The sequence below is a fragment of the Toxotes jaculatrix genome, chromosome 4 (assembly GCF_017976425.1).
Source record: "Toxotes jaculatrix isolate fToxJac2 chromosome 4, fToxJac2.pri, whole genome shotgun sequence".
In the NCBI taxonomy this organism is placed as follows: domain Eukaryota; kingdom Metazoa; phylum Chordata; class Actinopteri; family Toxotidae; genus Toxotes; species Toxotes jaculatrix.
Genome location: NC_054397.1, coordinates 20,527,404 through 20,547,861, shown reverse-complemented (window position 1 = coordinate 20,547,861; position 20,458 = coordinate 20,527,404). Strand labels below are relative to the sequence as shown.

At 42.7% G+C, this 20,458-nt stretch overlaps 2 protein-coding genes and 1 non-coding gene across 6 annotated transcripts; 1 reads left to right on the top strand and 2 right to left on the bottom strand.

Annotated features, from left to right (window-relative positions):
- The first annotated feature begins 128 nt into the window (after nucleotides 1-128).
- Nucleotides 129-6,619, top strand: dcaf15 (DDB1 and CUL4 associated factor 15). Its single transcript, XM_041035881.1, has 13 exons — nucleotides 129-346; nucleotides 1,053-1,150; nucleotides 1,726-1,864; nucleotides 2,011-2,117; nucleotides 2,245-2,390; nucleotides 2,479-2,640; nucleotides 2,973-3,581; nucleotides 3,692-3,783; nucleotides 4,122-4,244; nucleotides 4,466-4,548; nucleotides 4,678-4,782; nucleotides 4,896-5,011; nucleotides 5,760-6,619. The coding sequence occupies exons 1-13, from the start codon at nucleotides 251-253 to the stop codon at nucleotides 5,813-5,815; spliced, it is 1,932 nt and encodes a 643-aa protein (XP_040891815.1). The 5' UTR covers nucleotides 129-250; the 3' UTR covers nucleotides 5,816-6,619.
- Nucleotides 6,620-8,554: 1,935 nt separating this feature from the next.
- rfx1b (regulatory factor X, 1b (influences HLA class II expression)) lies at nucleotides 8,555-20,310 on the bottom strand. 4 transcript variants are annotated; one of them, XM_041035878.1, is made up of 18 exons: nucleotides 20,176-20,310; nucleotides 18,685-19,060; nucleotides 14,775-14,872; nucleotides 14,558-14,650; nucleotides 13,344-13,417; nucleotides 12,919-13,234; nucleotides 12,639-12,820; nucleotides 12,427-12,546; nucleotides 11,920-12,041; nucleotides 11,541-11,659; nucleotides 11,282-11,385; nucleotides 11,015-11,166; nucleotides 10,694-10,791; nucleotides 10,374-10,523; nucleotides 10,050-10,261; nucleotides 9,790-9,943; nucleotides 9,647-9,692; nucleotides 8,555-9,538 (listed from the first exon to the last, which is right to left on the bottom strand). In XM_041035878.1, exons 2-18 carry the CDS (start codon nucleotides 19,031-19,033, stop codon nucleotides 9,387-9,389), a joined length of 2,541 nt encoding a protein of 846 aa, XP_040891812.1. In that variant the 5' UTR covers nucleotides 19,034-19,060; nucleotides 20,176-20,310; the 3' UTR covers nucleotides 8,555-9,386. The 4 variants fall into 4 exon arrangements, with proteins under 4 accessions (XP_040891812.1, XP_040891811.1, XP_040891813.1 ...); XM_041035877.1 differs by having other exon boundaries at nucleotides 20,168-20,301; XM_041035879.1 differs by having other exon boundaries at nucleotides 14,558-14,647; nucleotides 20,168-20,301.
- On the bottom strand, nucleotides 16,092-16,205 carry LOC121181433. The gene has a single exon (XR_005894025.1). It is a non-coding gene; the product is annotated as a U5 spliceosomal RNA (small nuclear RNA).
- Nucleotides 20,311-20,458: the final 148 nt, after the last annotated feature.

Here is a 20,458-nt window from a genome sequence, read left to right as displayed (position 1 = left end):
ACCAGTATGGTCATCACCAGCATTGTGTTTGCGAGTTTGTTGTTACTGATGCCAGACGTGGCGCTGTTGTATCAGACGTGGTTGATTCCTTTGTGGTGGCCTCCTCCTGCAGGATGTCACCTCTGCAGTGGCCTACCTTTGTTTTGGTTTTGATGGATGGGTCCCCCGGCGAGTGAAGGCAGTCTCGTGCAGGCTGTGGACCAATCAGGGCGGCTCTCACCGCAGCGGAGGGACAACAGTTCAGTGAGAGATGGCGCCCAGCTCGAAATCAGAAAAGGACGACGGCAAACAGAAAGCTCAAAGAAAACACAAGGACCATGTCGTGAAGCTTCTCATGCGAGGGAAGGTAAGCACGAATCCACAAAACGCATGACACGAGAAGAGTGGTTCATGAATGTGAGACTGCTTCAATCAAAGCGTCTGTGTTTTCAGGAGCCTCTGAGGCTAGCTAATGGCTATCTGCTAACTAGCTCGGCGGCTAACTAATGGCTGGAAGGTGGCTAAATAGCTAATGCTACAAAATATGAAAACTGGGTTTCCCCTGCTTTTACCGCTGTACCCCTGCACGTGCCTTACTTTGGTTTGTAAATAGGCTCATAGCAATCTTAACCTAATGTAACTGTAGTGCGTTGGCACCATGCTAGCCTTTTAATCCAAAGCTAAATACCTGTTATATTATAATCTTAAAGGTCAGTCGGTTCTAGCTTCTGCTACATCGCAGCAGCAACTTGCAGTGTGCTCTACAGCCCATTAAGGCAATCTCTGCCCTGAGATTTAATGTTAACCGCTTTACTTTGTAGACAGCTAATCTACTGTATGTGTGCTCAAAGGCATTAGACACTCAGGTATATTACTGTGCCTGGCATTGAATGAAGCTATATTTCCCGGTGTAGTCTTTATCCAAAACCATCACCTTTGTAAAAGCTATTCCACTAATTGTACAAAAGCTTTATTTTTGACACACATATCTGTGTTTCATGTCGTACTACTCATCTGTGTATGAAATTGTCTACATCTATGAAGTTGTCTCCGCTCTCTCGCCTGTTCTGCAGTTGTCAGGACAGTTTTCTCAGCGCCTGTTCAGGAAGCTCCCACCTCGAGTGTGTGTCCCTTTGAAAAACATTGTCAGCGAGGAGTTCCTGAGAGCAGGGTCAGTGTGTGCATGTGTTTACTCAATGACTTTGTTGTGACTGAGAACCTCACATACTATACTGCATTTTAAACAGCATGTGATCATTGTTGTTTATTTAGATATGAGACTGCTAGTTGGGATGCACTGATACAACTCTTCTTCTCTCAGTATCAGTTACATCCATTCAGGGTGTTTTGCCCTTATGGAGTACAGATCCAGTACCAGTCCTCCTATTTTCACAAGTGTTAGGTCTGCATACCTCACTGTATAAAACTCATTTAGGACAGTGTTAGACCAGGGATTTCTACAGCACTAAACACTATGATGGAATTAATATAACTGTGAAACAGCTGTATTTATAATGACACTGACTGAAAACCTGTTTTCACAATGGCTCTGTCAGATCGTGGCTGATACTTGATCTGCTTTATGAGGTCAGGATCAGCACCAGTACTGATGCAATGTATCTGATTGGTGCATTCCTATCTGCTACTGACCACTTCATTTACAATGGGGATTTATCATGTGTAATATTTTATCAATTCAAAACATATATTACATTTTTGCATACTCTGTCACCTTTATGGTTCCAGACATATATTTCTTGGCTTCACCAAATGTGGCCGCTACGTTCTGTCCTACACCAGTGACTGTGGAGAAGATGATGATTTCTCTTTCTATACCTACCATCTCTATTGGTGGGAGTTCAATCTGCACAGTAGACTCAAACAGGTAAATGAATCCTCTCTGTGTTATAGCCAAATGCAACTAGTGTAATAGCATGTTGTCCTGTGAGAGTTAGAACTGGAGAGCATAGATAAGTGAACTGAATGTATGCTTATCTTGTCTGTTGCCTCATGTCTGCTTTATGTCTTTAGGTCCATCACGTGCGTCTGTTTGCAGGGGAGGAAATCTACAGTGACCTGTACTTGACTGTGTGTGAGTGGCCAAATGACCACTCCAAAATTGTCATCTTTGGCTTCAAGTAAGAGATAATAAACACACTGATCAGCAGCCGTGTGGAGCTGTTTCAGTTTCAGCCAGAATTCTGTTAATGCAGTGTGTAGGTAATGATAAGTAATTCTGTGTGCATGTGTGGTTCTTCTTGTTAGCACACGCAGTTCAAGCTCTGTTTTGATGAACCTGATGATGAGTGATGAGAACAACAGAGATATCTACATCACCATTGCCTCCATGCCTCCTCCTAAACCTTGCTCTTACTGCTGCCCAGTTCCCTCGGCCACCACCATACGCACAGGTAAACACACATACACACAAAAATGCACAACTCTGCTGACATCACTGCTCCTGTCTCTGTCTCATTCGTCCTCTTGGACTCTCTCCAGGGAGTGGTGAGTGTCTCGAGCATGGTTATGTGCTGAACAGCAGGTACCAGGTGGTGTATCCGTTCCCCACTTTCCAGCCAGCTTTCCAGCTGAAGAAGGACCAGGTGATCCTGTTAAACACTAGCTACTCTCTGGTGGCCTGTGGCATCTCACTCTGCTCAGGTAACACACACAAATAGCACTGTCAGCACATTTCTCTGTCCTTGTCTGTGTCTTCTTCCAGCTGTCAGACTATGCAGTATTGTTAACCATCTAAGATGCGCTATGTCCTGACCTGGATAGGGCATAGCTAAAGAGTCAGTTTGGATCGTTGTTAAGAGGAACTGAATTTGTTGAGATGAGTGAACTCTGTCAGGTGACCAAAGCCCTGAAAATTTTGATATGCTAGTCTGCATATTGTAGCTCAAGCTGCCAGCAGTTGCATGTCAACTGTTCAACATGTTCAGCAGTCGCATGTCAACTTTCAGTTTTATCTTTTTGTGTGTCTCTTGCAGGTAAGCAGGGTCAGTCGTCACAGATCCTCTACACAAAGAGGGCGGCTTTGTCTAGTCAAGCGCCCGTGTCTCTTTCCTCCTCCTCGGTTTCTTCTTCGTCACTACCTCAGGGATCTCCTGAAAGCCGACTGCCTCCTAGCAGACCCGCTCCGATCCCCTCGTCTCCTAGCCAGTCTCAGGCGGCCGTCAGAGCCCGGGAGTTTGCAGCTGACCTCTTTAGGCGGGCCCAGGGAGGAGGAGGAGGAGGGAAAGAAACTGAGGGCCAGCAAGAGAGGCGAACAGCTGATGGTGGTGAAAAAGAGGCAGCGCAGATACCAGGAGACAAAGGGACACATGTAGAGAGGAGGAGAGAGGAGGAGGATTGTAGAGAGAGGAGGGAGGAGGAGAGACGGACTAGTTTACCACAAGCGTCGACATCAGCTGTGCGCCACAGTTTGCATCAGTGCCCGGAACAAGTGATGTCTCCTGCATCCTCTTCATCATCACCTTCGTCCCCTCCGACCCCGTCCTCATCCCAGGAGGTCAACCCCAGCGAGCCTGGATATGTGAACTATTCACACCTGCATTACCGCCTCCAACAGCCAGGGACAGCTGAGCAGAATACAGGAGGTGAGAGAAACAGGAGGACACACAGAGAACGAGTGATTAAACAAGTGACTCTTATCAGGTCAAGTCTGAAGCTACTGACCGGCATTTCCCCCCTCTGTTTCTGTGTGCAGGTTATGAAGATGATAAGGTCCAGTTACCCTTCACAGTCACAGATCTGAAAGGGCGGAACCTGCAGCTGGTCACTGGACCACACAATGGACAGGTGAGTGTTTTTGTTAGTGTATCATTTGGCTCCTGATTCAAATATATACATACTGACATGTTCCACCTGTTCTGGAAATGTACAATAAATATTAAAACATTTCAGGCCATGTTCAGTAATTGAATTTACCTGCCTGTAACTTCTGTGACTGACACTCACACATTCAGTTTGTTTTTATTCTGCTATGGTTACACAGTTACTGTCTGTGTTATGTTGTTAGTGTAACTGGAAATGAAGCGTCTGTACTCAGTCAGATAAAAAGAAAGACAGTTCACCTGTGTCAGTGGTGAATGGCTGATCTTGGTGCTGTTGTTGAACTTATGTTTTGTCTCTTTCAGAGCGTATGTGTTGAGCAGTTGACTCTAGACTTTGAGTATCTTATCAATGAGGTGATCAGGAGCGATGCTGCCTGGGCCACTCAGTTCTGCTCCTTCAGTGACTATGATGTTGTGATACTAGAGGTTAGTGTGCACACACACACACCATTCAGTCTCCGTCACATCATGAGTAACTTACCAGAATTATACTAAAATAGACATACTATTTTAAGTTAGTTTCACCTTCAATATTTCTTCCAGTAGATGGTTTTTATCTTTTATGTTTCTGCTTTGTAAATCAGCACTAAACCGAGGAAGGAAGGACATTTTGCAAATAGACATAATGTGTGTTTGATGTATATTAGGTGTGTCCAGAGACCAACACTGTGATGATCAACATTGGTCTGCTGTTACTGGCGTTCTCCAACTCAGATGAGGAGCACTGCAGGTATTTGTCTTCCTCTCTGTTGTTTAATTCTTAAGTCTTCTGCCAACACATTTATTTTTGATTGTCTCTTAGTCTTTGTCTTCAGCAACAATTATCACTGAGGCTGTTTTCCGTTGTTTTTGTCCACAGACCAAACACCTACCATTCCAACCTGCAGGTTAGCTGGGATTTAAACACAGGTGTGTGTTGCACTGTGGGTGTTGGTGACCTTACAGAGGTTAAAGGTCAGACCAGGTGAGGAACTACTGCCGCCCCCCTCGCTCACCTTTCCCTGTGACTCCCGGTTTCTTGTTAAGCTGTGTTTAGTTCTGCATTGTTAAAGCTGCTGATCTTTGTGTGTCTGTCAGTGGGAGTGTGTGGAGTTCTTACAGGAAGTCCTGTGTGAACACGGTGATGAAGTGGCTGGTTCCCGAGAGCAGCTCCCGCTACATCAACCGCATGACCAACGAAGCTCTGCACAAAGGTGAGTTATATACACATTTACACACACACATACAGTGTCCTGATTTCTACCACAGACAAAGACCAAATGCTGTCTCAAATTTTTGGCCAGGTGTCAGTGAGGATTGTCATTCATCCAGGACAAAGGGCAAGTTAGAGGCCAAATACAGCTGGATTAGACAGAGCAGCTTTTTTTTTTTTACTTCTGCTTCCAGTGTCCAGATCTGTAACAGCTGGGGAGTATTCTGTGTATGTGGGGATTTAATGCATCTCCATTAAAAGCTGGATACAAATGCATGTGTCACCAAAAATGGTCACCTAGCTTCTGCAGTACATGCTTTATACAAAGCTTTCTCTTTTCTTTGTGGTGTTTAAATTGATGCAAGTTATTAAAAAGCCAAATATAACATAACATCTTGGACTGAGCTACAGCCTTGTTCTTGTGTGCTGGTTAGTATGTGATAACTATGTTTAAATGTCCCTGTGTCCCAGTAAGCTGACAGTGGACCAGCATGCAGAATATCAAGACCTGAAACTGAAGCACATAAATAGAATTTAGCCCTCATTAATTTATAATATATGATTTATAATTTATTCGTTTGTTTTTGCTCTATTGTGACACGTAAAAATGTCTTCTGTGAAAAAAGCTCAATCAGCCTGTAAGGATACTACCAGTTGTCCCGGAATGGGAACACGTTCATCGAATCGTTTTGATTTATGTGTTTGTGCAGATGAATGTGAATCTTAATTAAAATCTCACTCACTTGTAGGCTCATCTCTGCAAGTGTTGGCAGATAGTGACCGATGTACCTGGATTGTATTATGAAGAAAGAAGAGGGCCACGAGTGTCAAAGCAACAGAAGCAAAAGCGCACACATGCACATCGACATGGCCTGATCTTCAGTATGGAGCCCGACGGTAATCTGAGTAAAGGTGCTCGTTCGGTGACTGCTCTTTGGTAATATGTAGTTAAAACGTGTCAAAATGAAACCGAACCAAGAACGCTCCACATGAAATACTGCAGAGATGAAGTGTTTTAGGTGATCTGTGTTTAAATGTGCAGGTTTCATCTTCTTTTTTTTCCCTGTAATTGTGTACTGTATTATTGCAGCCACCAAAACCAAGAGCTGGACTGAACAAAGTTTGAGTTTTTACTTTTTGTTTTTATACATAAAGGTGAACCGTTATTGTGGTATGAATGGTTTTTTTGTGTGTCTGTAAATGAACGTATGCATTATCTGCACCTGTGTGAGGCCGACAAGGTGATTTCATCTAAAGAATAAGTGTGTGTCTGTGTGTATGAGTGTGTGCATATTTAGTGTTCATGTAACATCTGACGGATTCTGCTGCTTCTGAACAAGTTGTTTCCTCATCTGGCCTGGACCAGTTCAGTCTAGCTGTGTTCATTCATCAGGCTGCAGTATTTAAAATGACACAAAGAGAAACCAGTTCTGCATCACTAGACTCGACTTCTAGCGTCTTTTTTTTTTTTTTTTCTTAAACGTCATGGAAGTAGAGGGTTGTTGGGAGTCACCCGCTCAGCTGGTTGACATGATGCTGTGTGTTTACTGGCATGGAAGTGAGACTATTTTCAGTTGGGATATTTTGTTAAAATAAAATGTTCAAAAGATTTGTTGTGGGTGGTTGGTTTTCAAATAATTTAGCAATATTTTACACCCAGGTGGACTTTAGCACATGCATATGATCCATTACATTTATGAATTTCATACTGCACTTTAATAGCTTTTTATTTCAGATGCATTTATGCATTTACATATGTACTGTTAGTTTAGTTGTGGTTTGATTGTGTTGTGGTTCATTCATGAGAGCTTTGCCTCTTAGGTTTCAAGAGACTCATTATCACTTGTGAATGGCCTGAAATTATTTGTTCAGAATAGTATTGGTGGACCTGTTTAAATCATGAAAAGGACTTTTAACAGGTGGTTTGCTTACTGATTGTCTTGGATCAGTGAACCTCCAGGTCTGAGGTGCGTTGTGGTGCTTGGACTCTGTCGTACTTTCTTGCAGGTCTAGTTTTTGCTTTATTTTTTGTGAAAAACGATTGTTTTATGGCCTCAACCTTCAAAAAGTAATTCAAACAAGGAAAATGAATCACTCTTCAGTTGAAGTAGTTACGACAGGTGGATAATTGCGACCTGTGATGAGGGGTCAAAGATACTGTAGGTTCCATTTTAAAGGGACGCTCCACCAGTTTTACACTTGTCATGAACTGAGGTTATGGGATGATCTTATGTGGCTGTGAAGGAGCTTTCTGAAGTTTGAAAACATAAATCTGATCTCATCAAGGGTTAACTGTGCTTGGGCCTCCAGCTGCCTGCTTTACAAACTGGAGGTACGGGATTTGACAGAAGTGGGCATTTAGGAGGCACTGAGGGCCTAATTATGCTGTTGAATTGCATTATGGGAATTATAGGAGATGGTGGTTTCTCATGACTGACTCACGAGAGACGCATTGTCAGGATATCTCCATCTCTACGTCTTCTATTTTGACCATTGTTTATAAAACTGTCTCAACTTTATGGAGGTGCCATACTACAGCTCTGGTGTAGGTGACGTGGTTGAGCAAAGACCGAGAACAAACAGTGTCTTGACTGGTCCCATGAAGAAAGACATTCTGTCACACGTTTTGAGAGCAATCACATCCTTTTAGTTAACAGTGAGAATAAAGCTACAAATGTTGATCACAGATTTAAGTACAAAGGTCTTCAGAATAACATCAAGAGGACCTCGTTTATAAAATATTCAGCAGCACAAGCTAGGGACAGAATCCAATGATAGTGACATTGCAGTTAGCAGTTGATTTTATTTTTTTCAATGCAGATTTTGTAGTCTGCCTCCACCATACGAATAAACGTAAATATACCCTTTTTTTCCATTTGGTGCTCTTTGGTGGGATCTTGATAGCCACATTGTCCTGAAGGACATCCCACTATGACTATATAGTTTTCTATTTTTTCCTTTCAGTCCCAAAGTTCAGCACTTAATAAAATCAACATTTGCTCATGCCATGTGAGAAGCTGCTGGTTGAGCTTGTGCTCTTTGGAAACAGTCCATCTAGAAAGCCACCATGTTCACATGCTTGGTCCATCATCGTCACGATAAAAATATAGCCCAATACTCTGGATGGTGGACATACCACAACATATTTCTTAAGGCAATAATGGCAATAACAACATACAAATAGTTTGGATATATGACAGTGTTCACAAAAGGTACATAATATAGGTTATTACAATATATTCAACATAGAAACCCAGAAAATAAACATCTACTCTTACACTACAAAAACTTTGATATAGCTGTAGATGGTACATCTAGCTGGTACAAAGGTTGCCATGGATACAGTGTAGTAAGTGCTGCTGATCGGGTGAGATAAGCTTTGGCCTTGTCCTGTGGCTGACTTCAGTTGCACTCCATCAAAGTGTGTGTGGCAGGGTAGCACTTGAGTAATCTGTCTAGGATTTTGTGCGTGCGTGTGTGTGTGTGTGTATAAGACAGATTATGAGCTTGAGAGAATGAACGGATGATGGATGGATGAAAGGATGGATGGATGAAGAACAGCAAACTGGGAGGACTTATCACAACAAGGCTTTACTGTCACCATCTCAGTTTTTTTTTTTTTTTCACAGCTAGGGAAATTTCATGACAACACCAAAACTACTTCACAGGACCTTCATTTATTAATCCACCAATACTGAATGTATAGAATACAGGCTTTTTTCTTTTCCAGGCTAGAAATCTCTTGAAGGCACAGGGTATCAGTCAGTTGGCCAAATTAATAAGAAATTACATAAAAAAGTAAAATATGGCATCCACAAACAGCTGTAAATCAACGTCCATGTACCAACCAAATTTATGACGCAGTATCATTTTAGATGCTACTCTTAGATTAAAAAAAAAAGAATATTTCAGACAGTCCAGCTTCCCTGCATAGTCATTGCTTTAATGGCAATGATATTTTTGAGTTCAGAGTACAATGAAGAACGCTGGAATCCTCTCTTCTCTCCACAGCAATCAGGTCAGTGGTTAAGGCAGGGAGGGAGGGAGTCGAGAATATACTGTTTATATTGTTTAGTTTAGGCTGGACAGCAGTGGCTACTGACATCTGAAGAGACAGTGGAAGGCACAGGGAAGGATTGTAAATGATCGAGTGAAGGCCAAGAGAAAAAGAATGATGGCACAAAAATAGAACACAAAAAAATTGGCAAAAGGCTCTCCCACTTTCTCACAGGCTTGCACACGCACCGGACGACCACACACAGTCAACGCCAAAACATAGTCTGTTTGCAAACAAGAAGCGGGCGATGGGATGGGATGACATGATGTTAAACTTAAAGCAAAGGTGTGAAGTGGTGTGTGTTATACAGATGAGTGAGCTAAGGTGTGTGCAGATTTAAAGTTGTCCTGGGCTGCTTGACTGGCGGTTCCATCGACTCTTCCACATCGACCGCATTCAGAGAGCTGGACTGCAGCACGAGGTCTCCGCTCTCCTCTTCGCTCTCCTCTTCCTCGTCATCTTCTTCTTCTTCTGATGGAGAAAGGCAGTGACATGACAGTAAGCAGCCTGATAACTGATGCTGGAACAAAACTTGAAACTAAACATATCTGTGAGGAGAACCATGATGCTGAATTTTACCTTTTTCCAGGTCTGGAGAGGTTCGGCTCTTGACAGTGCTGGCAAACTGCAACACAGAGTAAAGATTGGACATTAATAAAACACACAACATATCATTAGATGGTGACTGCAGTATGTGAGTGATTGTATGCGGTGGCACATACTTCTCCCATGACTGCAATGGGTGTCTCTCCTTTAGCCTGGGCCACCCTGTGCTCTATCAGGTAGTACATATACTCATCATACAGCAAGCGGATCAGGTGAAAGGAGCCAAAACTGGCAGCACTGCGCAGAGTCAGGTCCCGGATTACCATAGAACTGGTGAGGAAGCAGAGGAGATTTACAAAACTGATCTTCATGATAAAAGCAAATCCTTTTTTGTGCTGCATCATTGTAGATCATGTTTTTTTCTTTCTTCTCTCACCTGTAGAAGGACCAGTTGAGCAGGAAGACCTTGGCAGCCTTTGGTAGGGCGACAGGGTTGTGCTCGTATGGCTTTAGGACCTGGGTGACAACACTGTCCAGCCAGGTGGCCCACTGCTCCAGGGAGTTTTGCTGCTGCAGAGTCATTTTAAAGTCTTGCTCCAGTCTCTGGACCACACGGTCTTCACACTGACACACCCAGGATGCCTGCTCCTGAGGGCGACACGGGTCGGTGGCGTCAGGGTTCTGCTCTATTTCACTTTTAACATCAACCCCAGAAAATAACAGATGGGAGGGGAAGACAGAGACAGTAGTACTGACAGACCTGTACATTAGTGAAATCGACTCGGTTGAGGTCAGAGAGCATCTGGTTGATCTGCGCTGAGTTCTGGAGGACTGCGCGGGCAGCCTGGGCCAAGTGGTTCAGGCTGGTGTAACGACGCAGCGTTTGGGAGAAAGAGCTTACACACACCACCTAAGGAAAGTACGAATAACAAGATAGCCCAAGCCAGGAAGTAGGTACAATAAGGCCCAGTTAACACCTGGAATCACAGTGCAAATTTTTGTCATCTGGCCACGTACAGGCACGAATTACAAACATTTTGTAAAAGAAAGGACACAGAGCTCCGTGCAACATACAAATACCTTTATGCGAACCATCTCCTCTGGGATGTTCATCATGGCACCTGTCAACCAGTTCTCCAGACTCTTGGCAAAGTTACGGATGGCCTGAGTTAAGGCACCTGATGCAGGGGTGGTGGTGGTGGTGGTGAGAAAGAGAGAGAAAATATTTACATTTAAATCTGAAGCGGTGTAGTAGAGGAGACACCTCCTGACCTTTACCCCAGTTTGAAGAGCAACACCTTCTCAGACTGGATTTTTCCTGTGTGTGTTTCAGAGGGAATTCCAAGTACCACTACTATGGTACTCACTAAACAGTTGTGCTTACAGGCCTTAATAACTCACTGGGGATGGGTCTCAGTACATCAGGGATGAGGATCTCCACCAGAGTCTGGTACAGCAGGTTGTCACACTCTCTCGTCCAGCGCAGCACTGGCTCAAACTTGCACAGCACCACCAGGCACGATTTGGGCAGACGCTTCTCAGACTCGTTGTGTCTGGAGGAGAGCGTGAGACAGTTGTTACAGAGGCAGAGTCAGACCATTTACAGTCAGTTATAGCAATGTATTATTTCTTTCATCAGGGTGTTTTGAGTGTGTTTGTGATGCTTACAGGTTGAGTGATTCCGTGTCGTTGCTCTGGCTGAACCTCCAGAAGGATTTCCACAGGGTCTCCACAAGAGTGAACTGAAGGTTGACCATCACGTCCAGAATGGCCTGTAGGAAAATCACACACACACGCACACACACACCAAGGTGTTTAAACCTTCATCATGCTTTTTTAGTATTTTCATCTGAAAGATGAGAGAGAATGAGGAATAAGCGATATTATGATCAGTGTGTGTATCCTTCCTCTGTTCACAGCTGCTTACCTCACAGTGTTCTCTGTAGAGAGACTGAAAGGCCTTGAGGTGTTCTAAAAGGATCCCATCAGGCAGGGTTCGATCTTGCAGATCAATGTCCACAAAGTCTGGCAGCGGCCTTGATGCCTCTACACAAGATGCAGTGCAGGGAAGAAACGTGAAACAGAGAGAATGTGGAGATGAAACAGTAAGGTCTTTAGTTTCACCCAGTCTTCATCATTAATCAATTCAGTATTACCACAGCTTATTATAACCAACAGTGCAACAGGAAATGGACACCTGGGTTATATCAAAGTATTGATTTCTTTTAAATGAGATCAAACAATAAGAGACTGTGTATTGCTAGAAGACAATGGTACACATTAGGCAGAGTGGAGGAGTTTCTCACCCAGAAACTGCTGATACTGTTGCACTTGGGCTGAAATATCACACAGCGCCGCCGCCTGCTGTTGACCTGTCCCACCTGACGTCCCATTGGTGATCCCCTGTGTCTTTTGAATTGGCTTTATCCTAGTGGACAGAGTACCCAGCATTCAGAGGCAGTCACAGGGAAGACATAGGTTGTAATTGGAGCACTTAAATAAACGAGCAACAATAAAACCCTATGCAAAGCAAATGTCTAAACTGCCACGCAGTTCAGACATTTGCTTTTGTAATGAGTACAGGTGATCCGATCACTTGCATCACAGGACAGAAGTGGTAATGCAACCAAAATGCACTGATAACTAATTGCAACTCAGGCACTGATTTAAAGTTATAAACCCACAGGCAAGACATTTTCAGGTGATGATATACAGTAATATCATTTCAAGATTACAAGCTCCCCACTGCACGATATTTACAAGATCTCAAAAGTAATGCTCAAATTACAGATTTCACAAGTCCATGTAGATACCTGTTTTTCTGTGAGAAAGGCTGCTGCCTCATTGGCATGTGCTGTTGTTCATCCATCAGTCTGAGCAGCGGGGAACCAGATTTGATCCTCAGGCCATAGTAGTGGTACTTGGAATTCCCTCTGAAACACACACAGGAAAAAGTTATGACAATGGCCTGAGATACTTGTCTAGCAACTGTAAAGTTTGTGTGTGTGTGTGTGTGTGTGTGTACCTGGTTCCTAATCTTCGTGTACGTAGCCCCATGAAGACAGACCTGATGAGTTTGCCAAAAGAAGCAGCATTAACAGGTTCTAGTTTCTGCTCCTGGCAGTGCAGCAGGTAGTGGTAGTAGAGGGTGCAGCGAGGTAAACTCACCCCCTCCGCCCCCTCGTAGTTATCACACAGCCACTGCACCTACAGAAGAGGGTAGGTCACAAAATTTAACTTTCTGAACCTTCGTGTCGTAGATTATAACCAGCAACATTTTTCACTTTCACAACTTGAATACTCACAGTAGCAGGTGGGGCACGAGAGTTAGGGCTAGAGTAGCTCTGTCCTCCTCCTCCTCCACCTGCTGCTGCTGCTGCAGCTCCTCCTCCTCCTCCCCCTCCTCCTAACACATAACTTCCCTGAATGACATAGCCCGCTCCACCCGCAGCAGCTGCCCCGCTATTGGCTCCTCCAGTTGCCACAGAAACTGGCTGCGAGGTAACAGATCCGGTGATGTCTGACTCAGAGCTGGGTGTAGCCTCGTAGTAGGTGGAAGAGGAGGCGGGAGGGGTCTGGGAGTAGAGGGGCGAGTCGGAGAAAGGGTAGTTGCTCGATCGACTGGACAAGATAAGACATGAAAAGAAAAGTGTTTGATTGATCGTGTTTGTGAGTGTGTATGTCTGAGGGATATACAATGTGCAGCCAAAGCAATTTGCTCTTCACTCACATGGTGGATGTGGTGAAAGTCGCATCTCCTGCTCCGTCCACATACTGCACCTGGCCAGAGAACACATGCTCCACCTGGACAACAAGTAATGAGGAGACTTAAAGCAGCGTTCACTGATTTTATGTAGGTGAACACAATTTTGGCATTTATTCACATCATAAGGTTGTTATGGTGAACCTGTAAAACAGTTGTCTATTTACACATTCAGCAGACATGGAGTAACATTAGTGTTCATCTGCGGCTGTGTTTATGTCCACAGAATGAAATGTAAGCCCAATAATCACTTTTCTTTTTTAGCTAAGTTTTAGGTAAATGTCTGCCTCTTTAGTTGCTAATTGCTCCACAAATTGCCGACTAGTTTCTAAATTTGTCTGTGTGCCATTTTGTGCTTGGTGGACAGTGTACTGGTCGTTTTTGTGAGTTGAAAACAGCTGCCTGCTGCAGCTGGAAACAATCACTGACCAGAGAAGTGACAGCGAAGCAAAACAGTGAAGCATGGGGGCTTCAAAAAAACTGAGCTGAAAGATGCTAAAACGCTCTGTAAAATTGAGTCGAACAGCAGTTTTCGGGAGATAATTCTCTGTTGGTTCATCACTACAAATGACCCCCTTGTTATTTGATCTATTGTCAACATAACATTTTAAACTACAGCAGCTTTAAGCATAGCTTTTACCAGACATTTAGCCTGTAACAGCAGTGAAAAATGTATTCTGTTAACTGGGTCAAAAGGGTTTTTGTTCAGAGGAGCAGCTGCTGAGCAGGCACAATTTCTGAAACCAGTTTGTCAGCTCACCATCATTACTGTTGTATTTCAAGGGAAGCCAAATTGCTGACTGAATTTCTTAGTAGGCACGATAGTTTAAAGGTCAGTATTAAGAAATGCAATTAGGGAAACAATAGCAGGGCGACCGTCTGCCATTAAAAACGAATATAAGTGGTGTGGCATGACTAATTGCATTGCCCACATAGTTCAGTGTTCAGGTACGCCGTAGTCAGAGAGAGGGATGAGCATCAGGGAATGAAAAAGGAAGTGGGTGACAGAGGTGGCAAAGCTCAACCTAAACTGTTTCATCTTCTTCAAAAGGGCACAAAGGGCCTTTTCTTCTTCATCCCTCTCTTGTAGTAATGAACACATGATGGCATTACCCCTACACATGATTTGAATGTTGAATCTATGATCTACATGATGAAATATTTTGTGTATATCTATTTACCTCCTGGTTAATGTGCACAGACTGTAGGTTGTTGATGTGGCCTGCCTGAATCCTCTTGGCTGCCTGCGACACTGCTTGCAACACTGACCTCTGCTGGTGAGTAAAAGTCACAGTGTAAGATAAAACTTTATCAGCAGTCCACCCCTTTGTTTGTAACCTGCGCCTATGTGGTCAAATGACAAATTCAGAGGGGTTTGTAAATAAGTGTGCGTCTTACCTGTGGGGTGGTCTGCACTGGTTGGACCACCTGAGTAGGAACGCCAGGGGCCGGCGGGCTGGAGTCCGACAGACTGTCGTTGGAGTGAACAGAACCCTCTGGAGATGGCACATTGAGGGTGAGGGAGAGAAGTTTCATCAGATGATCAAATAAAACTCAATATAAAGAAAAACTCAGGCACCATCACCACAAGCTCAGTACTCACGACATACTGCTTCCAAATCGTAATAACAGCCACCGCAGAACATACTGCGACTAAGTTTCTTTTTTTGCTTGACCGAGGAGAGACTGATAGTAAGGAGGGGAAGAGTGTGTGTGTCCAACTCTCCTTTCATCCTTATATGTTGCATGCAGAAGGACAGCCTTGGACAGCTAATCTCCCCAGATGGAGAGAGAAATCCCTCCATCTTGTAAACATGCAGATCAGATGAGAGAGGGAAATGAGAGATACGGGGGATGAAGGATAGAGGGAGAAAACAGTGGATGGAGGGTAGGTGGAGGAGAGGGTAATAGTTTTTTTTTTTTTACCCTTCAGGTGATAAACATTTAGCTTGAAGTGCTTTGCTCAGTCCTGATCCCATTGCGCTGCTTTTACTTCTACCTAAGTTAACTGCTGTAAACATACCCGTAGTTACACTGGGGCCATGCACAACTCCACACAACGTGCCACTCAATTTAACTTTGCATTATACTAGCAAATGGAAAATGAGATTCAGTCTCTCCTCAAATATTTGTACATTTATACTGTGACTGTTCCTTCCTCGCTTCCAGCTGCCAATTTGGCAGGTTAATAACTTTTTATTCAAGCTATTTTAAATTCCTTTCACAAGACAATTCAAGAGGAATTTAATGAACTAATTTTTACAAGAGTTTACACGGTGTTTCCCACAAGGGTGGAAGCTGGCTTACCGTTAAAGTTTACTTACCGTTTTCTGCTGGCTACATTTACACCTTAATGTCGCTAAATTTCAGGATTAATAGGGGAAAAGCCTAATGACGCTACTGAATGATTAAAATAAGGAATGTGACATTGCTCTGTGCAAGCTATTCTGGTCCATAACTCTGTTTAGTTTAACCAGGTTTATCAAATCAAGTGAAGCCAGGACGCAACAGAGGAGAGAACTTTGGAACATGCAAACACAGCAACCAACCATTTAATCATGACTGTAATCATGTAGTGTCGTACGCAGTGTTGGAACTATAATGTTGATTAATCAGAAGCGAAAGCAGCCTTTTGGATGAGAGGCAAAATATCCTCAAGAATATTAAGTTCGTCTTTGATTTAGCACTTCTTTTTTTTTTTTTTACTTTTTTTTAAGCTCCGCTAGAAGCAGAGCATCAAAAAAATTGAGTAAAATTCTTGTTGTTCCTCTCCACGGAAATCTATAGTAAAAGGCGAAAGATTTATATGATCTGAAAAGAAACAAGAGTGATCTGATTTAGCACTTCTAGACATACCATGACCTGAATGACTGACCTCCACAGACACAGCTGATTCATCAATTAGTTCATGTACTAGAAACTATATCTCTTACTTTTCCAATCACTTAGTAATCAATAAAATCTTCTACCACAAAAACTCTACAGTGGCCCCTAAGGACAAAGCACATAGAAACCAAAGTTCCTTTTTACTATTATTTTTCTGCTATGAGAGCTAGATAGATGTGTGCAGAATTAATTGGCATTGGTGGAGATATTCTCTACAGTGAGTGCCGTTCTGATTTAGATTTTTTTTTCTCCAGGCGGAAAAGTAAACATTTAGATTTTGAATGTGGTCATTTTATTTAAATAACGTCTGAGAAATTTCTCTTGCATTCTGGGAGATGTGAGGAGCTGTCACTATAGGCTCTTGGTAAATTGTGACGAGCATGCATCCTTTTTTCTTTTTACATTTTGCAGTCTAAGATCAAATAAGGTGTTAACAGACAATGAAAATAATACTATTCACAGCACTAACTATATAGAAAATTTTAAATTAGAAACCTCTCGTTTCTGCAGATTTGGTTTTGCCATTATTAAGTCCCTGCTGAGCAGGTAAACATTTTTGTCCTTTCTACATGTTGCATAATACTTTCAATTCCACTCTGTGTTTTTCTAAAGAAGTAGGCTGTTACAGAATCTAAACCAATAAGCTCTATTACTGGTTCAACAGAAATCTTACCGGACATGATTCTAGCCTGATATCAAAAATGTGAATACATAAAACAAAAGAGCACAAATGCTTCACTGTATCCTCTCATGAAGCAGTTTTACTGAGTTACTAACAACTGTACTGAGTAAAACTGCAGTCCATGTTTCAGATATGGACGGAATGTTTAATAAGCAGAGTTATTCGGCTAACTTTGTAGTCCTGCTCCATGAGAACAAGACAGGCCTCGGGCCTGTTACTGTCTCACTCTGGGTGAGAGTGCATAGTGTTACTTGATACTAGCAGGCAAAAAGATCTACGAATAGACGACCCTAAAATAAACATACAGATAGACTCTGGTGTGGTGGTGAATTCTCACTTATTTTCCGTTAGTTAACATCCTATTTTAAAATACCAACCAAGGTTTCCTTATTACTGAAGCTCTGTAAGCACACATTACATAGGCGACCATAGATACAGCCTCATCCAATTTTCTGTACGGCTAACTGCAACCTTAAAGCCAATCTGATGTAATACAACAATAATAATAATAAAAATATCATTATACCATCATCTCGCTCGAACGAGGGCAGCAGAGTAAAAGAAAAGTCAGGTTCCATCCATCAGCTGTCCACGCTCCCACTTTTGGGACCATGCAGCCTAGCAACCAAGTCCATCAGCTTATTTTGTCCTCATAATGTATGCACTACCCAACCACACAGACAAACTACATCAGTGGTTTTTCAATCCTGGTGGGATTTAGATCTCTGCTAGTCATCATTCTAGCTATGAAATCAGGTATTACTTTAAAAACAGCATGTAGTTCAGTAGAGCAGAAACCTAAAACCTGGGATTATAACCAACAAGGAATTAACTAAACATCATGCTCATAAATAGTAACTATTATATGCATAAATTCAAATAATTCCTCAAATATCTGTGAATATAACTGGACCATGTTTTGGTGCCAACTTGGACCATTGCTATTAATGACCAGCCCCAAAATACACACAGATTTCTTTTTTAGAAATCTTACTGTTGATTATTGATAAAATGTTGATGAACAAGTGGAGGCTGAGCCGGGGATAAAGACAAGACAATTTTGATTATTGATTTCTTAACTGAAAATGATTAACTGTGTTAACTGTCTATAAAATGTACTGAAAATAGTGTAAAATATCAATTTGAGGTCCGAGAGCACAAGGTGATGTTGTCAAATTGCTTATCTAGTCCGATCAACAGTCCAAAACATAGAAATTTCCCATTTAAAATTTATGGAAAAAAAGCAGAAAATCCTCAAATTTGTGAACCTTGAACCCACCTTGACAAATAATTTAGCAATTACTCAATTAATAAAATTAATTTTCTGTTCAACAACTAATGGATTAATTGCTTCAGCACTGTTTTATACAACTTTTATTTTTGTTCTGTTAGTCAAAAAATATAAGATATTTTATAAGATCTTCACAGGCCCTGGATACTAATGATAAGCATTTGTCATTGTTTTTAAAATGTATGGATAAATGTTTATGCACAACTCTCCTCTGCACTGACTGATAACTAGAATGCAACACTCTGTGCTGGACAAACTGCCAGTTTCCAACCAGGATCCAGCCTGTTGCTTACACCCTTGAGACAGGCTTGCGGAACAAACTGAAGCTTGCTCAGACTGCATGGCATATCATGCCTTCCCGCTGCTTATGTGAGCTGAAAGTGTATATTATGTATGTTTGCAAAGTATGTATTAGTTAAGTATGTGTCAGCCATTCTAGTGTCTCTCACCTGTAACAGTTACTATGATGTACTGAGGCGAGCCGCTCTGACCGTTACTCTTCTGGACCGTGGAGTGCTGGATTTCGGGGCTCACATAGTGCTGTGTGGGAGTGGTCAGAACCACTGCCTTCTGGCTCTGAGCCTGGGTGGGCGGCGCTTGCGAACAAAGTGCATCCTGTCCTGTTTTTGAGGCAGTGGCTGATTGGTTAGCTGTTGCAGTGGTTCCAGAGGTTGGTGGGATCTCAGACAGGAAGTGTGCTGTCTTTGCGGACGAGGGTGTGGTGGCAGCAGGTGTTGCTATGGTTACTGTGTTGGCCTGCTGAGGCTGAAGGTCCTCTGAGTATCCAGAAGTTGCCATGGCAACCAATGCTTTGAGGCACTAGCTCTGTGGATAAAGGGGACAGCACTCATTAATTAAAGTGCTACAAATGTACATAGAAACACATTTAGCTGGCATATCATTTCACCTCTCCAGGTTTTGGACAGATAAATCTAGCCTGTGAGCACTCACGTGTCTTAGTACGTGTGTGTGGGGAACATAAATCAGAGGAGGAAGTAGGGCTTTTGTCTGAGACTAAGCAGTAGTCTAGAGGCTTTCCTGTTTGGTCCAGTATGAACCACAAAGTGAATTTAAGAACCGTAAATAAAGCAAGGAATTATATTTCAAAAACAATGTTAATTCGCCATGACAGTGGTATTTCAAGTTAAATAAAATAACTAAAAAAAACACATTAAACATGCAACCACGGACAGTCCCAGATATTACCATCTGGAAAAGCACATATTAATCATCGCGCCCACTGTCAGTCAGAACTTTAGGCCATCCCACTGGAAGACAAGCCACTCCTGCGTAAACCAACACGGCAAACAAGAAAATCAGATGATCATCCGACACACCGTGTTCACGGGAGTGACTTGTCGAATTCAATGTCAGATCAAAAACTTTTTCAAAGTCACAAAAACATTACGAAACATTCTACTCTTATGTCTCCACGTTTATAACTCATTAATTATTTAATTGAGTAAGTAGTTCCCTGTGCTTTTCTGTTCTGTAATGTTTCTGGATTGCTTGCTTGAAAAGTGAGTTGAGCAAACGGGAGTGATAGCTTCCCCAGCTAGCAACTCACGTTGACATGTGACGTTAAAGCGAGTTAGCTAGTTGCTAGCTACTCCTGTTGGATGGTCAATAAATATATGACCACGCCACCAATCACGTCTCTGACTTCAGTTGTAATCGAAACGGAAGGAAACAGTGTGGACATTCTGACAAATGAGCTATAAAAGTACGACTGGCACTACAACACACCCGCCATCTTGTGCTCTTATCAAAGATCTGACATCGCCATAACAACGGTCTGCGTTTGCAAAGAAGCTAGCAACCACTTTCATCACCGACACGCTCGACCAATTTCACGTTAACGCTGACGATTGTACAAACAAGCACACGTATAAAAAATACAGAAAATGAAATGATAATTCGGAGATATTTTACTTTTTCACCTCCAGTTAATCCCAGTATTGTCCTTTTAAGTCGTTAAAGTTTTTTTCCCTTAGATTTAGGTTGTTGTTGTTGACTCCCGTTGCTTGGTTCTTGTCGCCAGGACTACCGTGACTATGGCGCCTTGCCTTCACCGGGGCAACTGTTGCTACCCTCTCGTCATCGCCCCGCCCTACACTAAATGTTGATTGGCTGACTTGGGAGGTGGTCGCAGCGTCAATAAAACAGCCGATCGTTGATTGGTAGACAGTCCCTGTCTGTCACTTTCACCAGAGCCTAACGTCA

Coding starts and splice junctions, on each gene's coding strand:
- dcaf15 (XM_041035881.1), top strand. CDS start 251: ATGGCGCCCAGCTCGAAATCAGAAAAGGACGACGGCAAACAGAAAGCT. Junction 1,151..1,725: donor GAGGAGTTCCTGAGAGCAGG/GTCAGTGTGTGC, acceptor TTATGGTTCCAG/ACATATATTTCTTGGCTTCA. Junction 4,245..4,465: donor ATGATGTTGTGATACTAGAG/GTTAGTGTGCAC, acceptor GATGTATATTAG/GTGTGTCCAGAGACCAACAC.
- rfx1b (XM_041035878.1), bottom strand. CDS start 19,033: ATGGCAACTTCTGGATACTCAGAGGACCTTCAGCCTCAGCAGGCCAAC. Junction 12,821..12,918: donor CTCGTGCCCCACCTGCTACT/GTGAGTATTCAA, acceptor CCTCTTCTGTAG/GTGCAGTGGCTGTGTGATAA. Junction 12,547..12,638: donor ACACGAAGATTAGGAACCAG/GTACACACACAC, acceptor TGTGTGTTTCAG/AGGGAATTCCAAGTACCACT.